This window comes from Nicotiana attenuata, unplaced genomic scaffold (genome assembly GCF_001879085.1).
Source record: "Nicotiana attenuata strain UT unplaced genomic scaffold, NIATTr2, whole genome shotgun sequence".
Classification (NCBI taxonomy): Eukaryota; Viridiplantae; Streptophyta; class Magnoliopsida; order Solanales; family Solanaceae; genus Nicotiana; species Nicotiana attenuata.
The window spans coordinates 553,057-563,575 of record NW_017670450.1 but is presented as its reverse complement, the minus strand read 5'-3'; the positions used below and the strand labels follow the sequence as shown (position 1 = coordinate 563,575).

The 10,519-nt window shown below is 34.4% G+C and overlaps 1 protein-coding gene and 1 long non-coding RNA gene across 10 annotated transcripts; one reads left to right on the top strand and one right to left on the bottom strand.

The window, feature by feature from the left end:
* Nucleotides 1-640: 640 nt before the first annotated feature.
* On the top strand, nt 641-2,643 carry LOC109239579. The gene is made up of 4 exons (XM_019406160.1): nt 641-925; nt 1,457-1,585; nt 1,843-2,004; nt 2,434-2,643. Exons 1-4 carry the CDS (start codon nt 641-643, stop codon nt 2,641-2,643), a joined length of 786 nt encoding a protein of 261 aa, XP_019261705.1.
* Nucleotides 2,644-6,501: 3,858 nt separating this feature from the next.
* Nucleotides 6,502-10,229, bottom strand: LOC109239586. Of its 9 annotated transcripts, none has more exons than XR_002069928.1 (4): nt 9,763-10,229; nt 8,518-9,066; nt 8,332-8,387; nt 6,502-7,119 (listed from the first exon to the last, which is right to left on the bottom strand). It is a non-coding gene; the product is annotated as an uncharacterized LOC109239586 (long non-coding RNA). The 9 variants fall into 9 exon arrangements; XR_002069934.1 differs by having other exon boundaries at nt 9,871-10,229; XR_002069933.1 differs by having other exon boundaries at nt 9,879-10,229.
* Between the last annotated feature and the right edge of the window lie 290 nt (nt 10,230-10,519).

Genomic DNA, 10,519 nt, shown 5'->3' with positions numbered 1-10,519 from the left:
TTAAATTTGTGTATAATATACCAAAATTATTTTTTTGAATCTCATGATAAATAAATATATACTCCATCCGTTTCAATTTAAGTGAAAATATTTCTTTTTTAGTCTGTGCCAAAAAGAATAACTTATTTTCTTATTTGAAAATAATTTATTGCACACAAAATATGTGTGACTCATTTTACACCACAAGTCAAAAAGTCTTTCTCCCTTTTCTTAAAAAGTCTTTCTCTCTTTTCAAATGAATTCAAATAAATTGAAATGGAGGGAGTGTGTGTATATATACTCGATCAAAACTGTATATCAGCGAGGGACGGAAAAAACCATGGAGAGCACACCAACAAAATGGTAGAAAAAGGAGAGCACACCACAGTGATGACGGAGACAGTCGCCGGAGATGACGGAACCCTAGACCGAATCAGCAATCTTCCGGAGCAAGTCCTTGTTCAAGTTCTCTCTCTGTTACCCATGGAGGATGCTTTCAGAACGTGTCTTCTCTCGAAACAGTGGATGTACCTCTGGACTTCTATTGATACTCTCATTTTACATTTTGCAAAATCTCAATCTGAAGAAATTTTTTACATTAGAGTTGTTGAATTGTGCGTTTTCTGAAGAAGTTTTTATATTTTGGGTATCTCTGAAGACAATGAAGTTTTGGACAGTTGAGTTAGATGATGAATTGATTGTGAAGATTCTATTTGGTTGTCCTGCTTTGGAAGCTATGGGACTGAATGATTTCTATGGTTTTCATATTCTGGAAATTGGTAGGAGTAATAAAAATTTGAAGACACTGAAGTTGCACAACTTTTGGCCGTATTATGAAGAAGGTGGTGATTATCATTCATTGGAAATTGCAGCACCATATCTTCAGCATTTGAAGATTTCAGGACATCTTTTAGATCCTAAGTGTGTTAGGACCGAAAAAAGTCAGGTGTCATGCGGAATGTAGCAAAGCAAACGTTGAACGACGATAAATCACACAACAAAGAGAAATCTACCAAAAGAGACACAAATATTTTAACGTGGTTCGGTCAACTGACCTACGTCCACAACGGAGATGAGCAATCCACTATAATAAAAAGAGAGTACAAAATATCGAGAGAACAACCTCACGAAGAGGCAAACACAAGTGACACACTGACACTTGTCCCGTAAAGTTCTCCCCCTAGACACGACTCTCAAGCCCCCTATGGCTACATTGTGGATGCTACTGAAAGTGAAGGAAGGATCCTCAATTTATAGAAGTACAAACCTTTTCCTACAAGAAAAAGGACTAGCCAAATATTGGAGATTTATAATTTCCTTTTACAAAAAGGAAAACCCAGTTAAGGTAATTATATTGCCCTTTTCCTTCAAGAGATAGTAAAATCAAATATGGTAAGAAAATTATGGCAAACACCTAACAAAGTGTAGGCTACTAGATATGTCTTCTCTGGTCAGTGCTGAGCTTACTGAGGTCCAGGTGGGTTTTGGACACGTTGAGGATGATAGTTGTCGCGATTATCATGCTGCTTTTTGCACCCTCGTTGAAGAGTATCTTCATAAATTGGGACATGTAACAGAGCTAACGATTGGGACTTGGTTTGCAGAGGTTTGTTATTGACTCAAAGTTACTTTATAGTTGCGCTATATGATCCTTATCAAGCAGTTGCAGGATGCAATATAATATAATTGAAAACATCTGTACACATGAAAACAGTAGTTTTGGATGTTTTCTGGCAACTTCTGAAGTCAGATAGTATTTCTTTCCTCTACTTGCAAACAGTAGTTTTTGAGAGTAGCATTTCCTATATTTTTTGTTCCCGTTTCTCTGTTTTTTGACTAGTTTCAGTGGGATAACTGCACCAGGTCCTGTTCAAACTGCAGCTTGATAATGTGCAGCTTCCAGAATTGAAATGCAAGTGCCTTACGCTAAAGTTACACATAACAAAGTATAATTTGTATGGAGTAGCTAGCCTTTTGCGCGCCTCGCCTCATCTGGAGACCCTCAACATAGACATGGATGTTGACGTAACTTCCCACATCTTTTTTCTTTTGTCACTATAAATTTTTATATTGATCTGGTCATGACTTTTTTATTCTCCATTGTGAATGACGCTCTGAAAGTAAAAAGGATAGCTGACGAACTCAACCTCTTTCATTGCTTGCTTGGTTTACCTTCTTTATGAATCATTTGGGTAGGAATTTGCTATTAATGATTGCGAAGAACCAAATCCGTGGGTTTTGAAATTATGAGACACTATTTTTCATGGAAGTTGACCTGCATTTGATCCAGATTATTTTGTCTATATCCAGGTTAATTTTTTGCGGTGCCACTATGAGTCAAGTTATTTGTGCCAAGGAGATAATTTCTATCTGGATTGTTGGATTCCAAACTTCGCATTTCCTAGTCTCAAGAGTATTAATATTTGCTGTCCCATTTACCTGGGAGTGTGACAGACGGAGAACCATGATAGGCTTTTTGAACTTTCTAAATTTCTGTTAAAAGATGCGATGGCTTTGGAGAAGTTCGTTATCAGGTCAAAGAGAAAATGCTGCAGCTTGTGTTCAAGATACTGTGTCTCCTCATATTCATCAGGATTGGCTGCGAAATTGTTAGGTTGCCCAAGACGCTCCACCAAATTTGTGATGATTTTCCAGGAGTCCTGATCTTTCATGAGCAGAATTCAAGTGGTTTTGTTTCTCGGCACACCAGAAATGGCGAGTTATGTTTTATCTTTTGATTTGCTGCTGGTAAAATTTTGAGTTTTAACTTCTCCATGTAAGTAACATGTTCTTTTTGTGATGTTACGCTTATGGCATGCCACGTGTTATGGATGCTTGATATCTCATTTAGTGTTTGTTTGTTGCACTCTAGACGTTGTAAAAGTATGTAGAACACAGCTTTCTTGGATATGGAATGTTGCTTTTTGGCTTAATAATTTGTAGCCGTTGTGATTCACAATGTTGTTGACTGCTTATGCTTGAGTAGAAGTCATGGTAAGTTTGCTTAATTAAATCTCTGTTTGGTCTTCCTCAAATTTCATTCATCAGGCAAGAGTTGGGGTTGTAAAAGTATGTGGGACACAGGTTTCTTGGTGTATATCATGTCAAAGAGTTTTTATAGGCTCCTTTTGATATTCTTCTCAATTCTTCTTGTACCATATGTTCAGATCCTCCCCTCTTGGAGATCAACCTGTTTCCTAAACAAATATATATGAGTTTTCCTCATAATCAACTTTTTCCAAGTAATCAGCAATACTACATCTCTTGACCTGTTTTTCTCCAGAATTGTTATCCTTTCAGCTTCAATTTGATTATCTTTTTCAAGATTCATACTCTTTCCCGTGACCCTGTATATTGATTAAGTTAACACTTAACGAGTAAACAATTAACAATTAACGATTCAACTGGCGATGGTGTAAATAGGTGAATGCTAAATTGTATGTCAATAAACAATTAACGAGTAAACTCGCAAAAAATTTGGTTATGTCAATATATGTTTTTACCCTAGGTCAAAGCTCAAATCCAGGCAACTTAGTATCTTTTTTTTATTTGTTTGTTTTTTCCTTTCCAATTTGTAGTTAAGCATCTGAGTTGTTAAAATGAAATTCTTCAATAAGATAAAACTACCGTCTAAAGCCAAAACTATTTACTTGGCTATTTTTTTCTTTTCTTTTTTGACAATACTTTCATCAACTAATGTGGCTCAGATGGACTCGTTTTAGATGGATTGATCGCTTTATATCACTTACACACCATGCGAAAAGAATATGTATAACATTGAACGAAAAGCTACACGCATGTTCATAATCTTCTATTTCATTGTTGCAGCACATATTGGAGTTTAATTTCCTTGTATGGTTTTGAGTTTTACCTCATGAATTAAAATTTTGAGGTTGAATTAGTCCTCAAGTTCAGTTTTTTCTTAAACTCTTTGGGGAACATTTGCTCGAATGGCCTTTTTTGACGATACTATTTAAATGCTATTAACCTGCGAACTAAAATTATCTACGAAAAGAAAAATTCATCAGAATAAATTTTAAAGTTGGAATTTAGCCTATTGAGTTCCCAGTGATAGAATTCAAAGAGGCCTAAAAGAAGGCCATACTATGTATATACTCCGATTTTTTGATGGCAACATATTCATGCAGTGAATCAACAATGATAGTTTGGTTGGTAGATCTCTTTCAACAAATATTTTTTTTTTTAACACTTTTTTTACTAGCAAATATTCTCCCACAATTTATTTATTAGAGAAATTAACTTAAATAGCCGTTCATCACAAAAGATAGTTTGAGTATATAATTTATGTATATTAGTAATTGGACTCATTTGGATATTTAGTTTGGGACCCGAGGGGCCCGGGATATTTCGTCACATCCAATTAATTTGGAATAATGAATTCTAGTGCATTGTAGTGCACTGTGATCGCGTGCATCAGGGGCGCAATGTGCGCGATCCCAAAGGCTTAGACCCATGTGCATCGCGATCACGAGAGGCACATTGCGGTCGTGTAGTGAGCTGACTAGCTATCTTTCACGGTAACGTGGTCCAAGCCCGCATTCGCATAGGAGGTGCGCTGATTGCTCTTCGCGATCACATGAGTTCCAGCCACGATCGCGATGTAAAAATGGGCTTCAGGGGTTATTTAATGTTCAGTTTCTATATTTGAGCTCTTCTTATCATATTGAGGCGAGTTTTGAAGGGATATTCAACTATTGAAATTAAGTGTTCTACATTTTATTTGCTTATATATCGTGATTTCTCATTAAATCTAATTCCTAACACATGAAATTTGAAGGTAAAAATTAAGGGGTTTTGACCTAAAACTAAGAGGGTGTAATTCGATGATTTGAACACTGATTTGGACTTAGATTGGAAATCTTATTGTATATTATTGTATATTTTATACACACCTTGATGTGATCTTGCCAGTGAGTTAGCCGTGCAAATTTAAGAGATGCATGTGAGCTGTCCATGCTATTTGCGCGTGGAATTGGATCATTTACTTTGGGATATATACGGGGTTATCCATAGAAACCAAAATAATTATCCTGATTTTACCCATACAAAATAATTACACGACCCTATCCATATAACATTTCGGTAGATATGTATACTATTATAGTATATTGTTGCAATATAATTATATACTCTATATATTATAGTATACTCTTACAGTATATTGTGATATAGTAACGGTATACTGATGGGTAACTGTGTTTTATTTAAATTTATGTTGAAATTGTAGATTATTATAGTATATCGTTCCGGTATATATGTATACTATTACAGTATACTGTTGCAGTATAACTGTATGCTCTTACAGTATATTTTGATACCGTGGCGGTATATTGTTAGGTAAATGTGTTTTTATTCAAGTTTCAGCTGAAATATTGCATATTCTTACAATATATCGTTTTGTTAGCTCTTTTATTAATTAAAAGAACCTTATTTTATTTTATTTTTTCTTTGTCACTAGATTGTGTATCATATAGTAAGTCATAGTAATAATAATCTTCAGAGTTAGATAATCGCAGTATGTGGTCGAGGGCGGATGTAGCCTTTCAAATACGAGTTCGATTGAATCTATAACTTCCGATACAGTGTATGAATTTATATGTAAGAACCTAATAAAATCTCAACAAGTACTAGATTTGAACCCATAATTTTAACAGTATAACGAGTTCAATGTTAAAATTAAAAGTTGAACCCATTAAATTTAAATCCTGGATCCGCCTCTATATGTGGTTGAAGAGTTAACTTATTAATGGAGTTCATTAACGAGACATTTTGGATCAGGGGATCTTGATCTATGAATGCATGAAAGAGTACAAAGATGCTCCTGAAGCCTTCAAAGTTCAAACAAAAGCACATATGCTGAAAGGGATGAATAACGTGCTATGTAGAAATAAACAGGAGAGGAAAAACCCAAAAAGACATAAAGTAATCACCGGAAGAAAGGGAAAGTCAAGGAAAAGTTAGGATAAATAGAAAGAAAAAAACAGGAAAGAGAAAGCACAAAAAGACAAAGAGTAATTAATAGAAAAAAGGGAATGTCAAGGGAAAGTACGGGTAAATATTTTTGACCGCATGGGTATATTATGTAAAAAGTTTGAAGCGGGTAATTAGTTTCTCCCAAATGGACATTTTGAGTAGATTTCCCATTTATTACTTTAGAGTCACTTGATCACATGTATTACTTTTGGTAGAGTCTGCATAGGTTTATTCGACACAGAAAATATCGGGGCATATAGAGTGTCAGTTGTGATTAAAATTTGACTCTTTATGATGCATATATGATTTTGGACTTCTGTTGATGCATATATTTTATGTTGGTTTATTACTAATTTCTCGCCACGTGTATACCGAGTTATGAAATATATACTTTATAAAACAACATTAATATTATTAAAATAAATATTTGAATAAATAAAAATACACAAAAGAATAAAATACAAGTATGTGTAAATGATCAATTCGTCACATATTCCTAGGACCTGTAATGAATGATGCCAAAAATAATACACTTTGACCAACCTTTTCTCCTCTATTGATAAGGCTCAAGGCCATTGTAATAATCCTTCCGAATTGCAAGAAAACCATGATTGTCTCATCAACCAGTATTCTCATTAAACTTACTATGAAGAAACTCTTGCACATGAATCAATACCTCTTTTGCCCGTGAGAGCTATAAAGTTACCCCTACACAGTAAATGTGGGCATTTACTAATTAAATTAGAGCCATCATAAACTTCTTTAACTATGACAGTGCTCCTGACACCTTTATCAGTGATGTAAATATACCATAATGTTTGATTAAGCAAAGCAAAAGTCCAGTTGGTAAGATGTCATGCTCTTTTCCATAGTCAAACTGAGGAGCTCCCGAAGCTGTGCACCAATCTTTTTTGAGCTCTGGGATCAGCAAGTCCAAACCTTCTAGTATTAAAATATGGAGAAGCCTAAATGCTGCAGGATAACTCAATTGAAACATAAAAGAACCTAAATAGTTTCCATATTTCAATAGTCTGGCCTGCCCTTTCGAAGTGAGGACCTCTTCACGTACCGGTCTTCCTCCCGGGTCCCAACTGCATCATAGCTCTTCCCTTTCAAAGAAAAAAGAATTCATCCTCGAATTCAAACCTTGAAAAATAGAAAACAGATCAAGTATCAATATGCATTCATCACCAAAAATATGCATGACAAAATAAAAGAAGAAAATGCCCATGTATTTTTCTTAAATCAATTTCTTCTAGGCAACATAAAGACTCGTCTATAATTTATGTGCATATCATCATTATAGAGTCATATAATTCCCTAAGTAAGCACATAATGCACCTTTTATGAGCTCATCGAACAAGAAAAATGATTTAGATAGACAAAAAAGATAAGTATACTCCATGTACAAACTATATTTAAATCTACCAATATTTTATTTCTCAAACTACATGCCATGAAATGTATGTATCAAACTCAAAATACTATAAAGACTTTCTAGCATAAAGAGACAAACCAACCAAGATAATATTGATTGAAGATTTCCTTTCTACAATAAGCCTACGAGATGAATTGGACCTCAGCCCGAATAGCACTTCCCTGGCGGAGAGATTGAAAGAACGAGGCCCCCCCTTTTCTTTTCCTCCTGGCCGTGTGTGGGCCACACTTCAGAAAGACCAAAAAAAGGGTCTCCTATTTCTCGTCCCATAAACTTCCTAAACAAATGTTTCCGACATGCTTCCCAGAAAAGAGCAATGTTATGATAAACCCAAGTATCATAATATCCACTAAAGTCTATTCTTTCAAGAAATTCAATACTCATTTGGCATGAAATACACACGAGGATATAAAAAAAAATGTTTTAAGGAGAAACTCATATGTCAAAATTGATTTTATCAAAAAAGTATTCCAATCCATCTTGCAAATCAAGACTCAATATTATGTGTGGTAAATCAAATACAAAAGGTTGACAAAGCATTCATTTAGCACAAGTATCTCTAGAACATGCATCAAATTGAACACTCTTATGGTAGAGCTAAGCATATCCAAAATCAAGAAATAGCATCTCTCCAAATGAAGTAGCAATTACTTGGCTCAAAAGAAGACCATGAAACTAATAGATCTAAAGATTAACGACTAACTAATTAATGTTTTATTCAAGCCTTCTGAATTGCACATATACTTCAGTTGGAAATCAGTTACACAAGAAGTTAAAAGTACTAAGTATAAGGCAAAAACTTAAGATTATTATGATAGAAAATATCTTTCCTAGTAAATGAAGATGTCTACAATATGTTTTAGGAGCTAATACAACCATCACTATTAAATGCTTAGCTGATGAAACCTTTATGCATTTACCCTTAGCTAGAATTTCCAAAAAAGTTCCTCCATGGTCCACCATATAGCTTTAAATTCTGCAAGCAACCAGTTGATTATCAAAAATATTTACCAAGCCACAACACTACATACATAGGGTGTAAAATAAATTACTTTATCAATTCATATTCTAATGCACTATCATTGAGCATAAAGTATCGGCGATACCTGTATCGGCCAGAGGCATTAATGTCTCGAAAAATATCATAGTTCATTTAGAATGCTACAATACTGGGCATCCATAGGGTTTAGCCTCTTTCATGTCCTCCTCCCCCTGCATATTATTTTTATTGCCATCCTCAATCCCTTTATCCGACCTTGTTCCTTCACCCACAAAAGAAATTCAAGTGAAATATTTATAAGTAGTTTATAATATTCCCATTCGTAAAGCCATATAATTTTGCTTGTCACTTGAAGACTAGTTACTTTATTGTGTCCTGGTACTTTATTTCGTTTCCCAAGCGCAGTCCTTCCCCATTGTTTCTCTAGATCATTCTGAAAAATTCAGTAAATCTTTTCTCTTTTCTTTTCTATTATTTATGTGAACAAGAAACTGTAAAGTGTGGCAAGAGAATGATATGAATTACCAGATCCCGGATGCAAAAAGAATGAACAAAAAACGCCAGAATAGTATTGCACAAAAGAGAAGTATGGTGTGTGTTCTACCAAGACTCTGACCGCCATCCTCAACAGCCACCAACGTGAATAATGCATACCCTATATTGATTTTCGAAGCACCATTATATAATGGCACACCGTTTTGATGGAATAGTTGTGACTATTAACATTGAAAATTAAAAGCACAACAACTATGTATATGCTTTAATCAGCTACAGGTGAAAACTTTTCAGTTTTAGTAACTAATGAACCGAACATACAACCAAGAAATCATGCCTAATAATATGGTAACTTGATCTATGATACAAAAACAATGTAATTTAGAACTTGTATATGAAAATCCCAGCTTTTTGTAGAAAAAGATACTGACTCTGATTTTTTTCCTTTTCTAATAAGATAAATAAAGATAAAGACACAAAATTCCAATACAATAAGTGATGAATTGAACATAACAACTACAGATCATGCAAAACACCATATTAACTTCATCTTTTATGGAAAACATTGTTACCCCAGATGTACAGTGAAGAGGAATAAAGGACAGTGCAATAACATGGTTTAATACAGTTAAAACATTTTTATTTAATAATTCCCAGAAAAAAAGAATAAAAATTTTATATAACTTGACTTGCTTGAAGATAAAGACGCAAACTTCCTAATCGGCAAAAAACGGCAATAAAACAAAAACCAAATTAAGAAACCAAAAGTCCAATAATTATCAAAAATCTAAGCAGCAATCACAGACCACAAGAATTTATGGACTGGTTTGAGAGAATTATCCCTAATTGAACTTACAAAAAAGTTTAGCGAGACCGACAAAAAATCGATTTGAGGTCTTTGCTTTACTTCGTCGGATAACCTTCACAAAGAGTAAAGAAACACATAAATTGCTAGAATTAGTACATGTGCACCTGCATGGATATGAAGGTCTGAATATTTTTCTTGCCTATATTTGGTACAGTTTGCAGAAGAGTTGTTTGGTCTCGAAATTTAGAAAATAAGCCAATTCGGAACATTATCATGGGGAAGAAACTTAAACGGTGCAACGCTTGGGAATTTTGAAGGAGGGGATTGTTCAGACAAGCTCGTATATGTAGGTATTATTAAAAATTAAAATAAATTTAATTAGACAAGGGTAGATGATGTTGTTGTGCATATTTTATTTAAGTTGTTTATGTGCTTTTCTTTCTATTACAGTTATGTATAGGAACTGCACAGGTTAATGAAATAATTATTTTGACTAAATTCTCGCATCTGCTTTATTGAGACAATCAATGATACTTTCTGGGTACGTATAGCAACTACTCTATTAAAATTAATATGAAAAGATATTTTTACCCTTTCCTCCCTTGCTTTTCTTCCCAAACCCTCGCTTATCTCTCTGCATCAAATACATTGGAAATAGGTCGCTTTTCCTGTGACTTCATCTTTCTGCACATTGTACTCGACCAAACGATAACCATGATTATCAACCATTTTTGTATAGTATATTCCCGTTCGCCTTGAGAAATATGAAGTTACCCCACGTTGGCTTTCCAATCAAAGATCCCAA

Excerpts from the sequence above, each read along its gene's own strand:
- LOC109239579 (XM_019406160.1), top strand. The coding sequence starts at position 641 with ATGAAGTTTTGGACAGTTGAGTTAGATGATGAATTGATTGTGAAGATT. Across the intron at positions 926-1,456 it reads TTAGGACCGAAAAAAGTCAG|GTGGGTTTTGGACACGTTGA; the intron begins GTGTCATGCGGA and ends ACTGAGGTCCAG. Across the intron at positions 1,586-1,842 it reads TTGGGACTTGGTTTGCAGAG|GTCCTGTTCAAACTGCAGCT; the intron begins GTTTGTTATTGA and ends TAACTGCACCAG.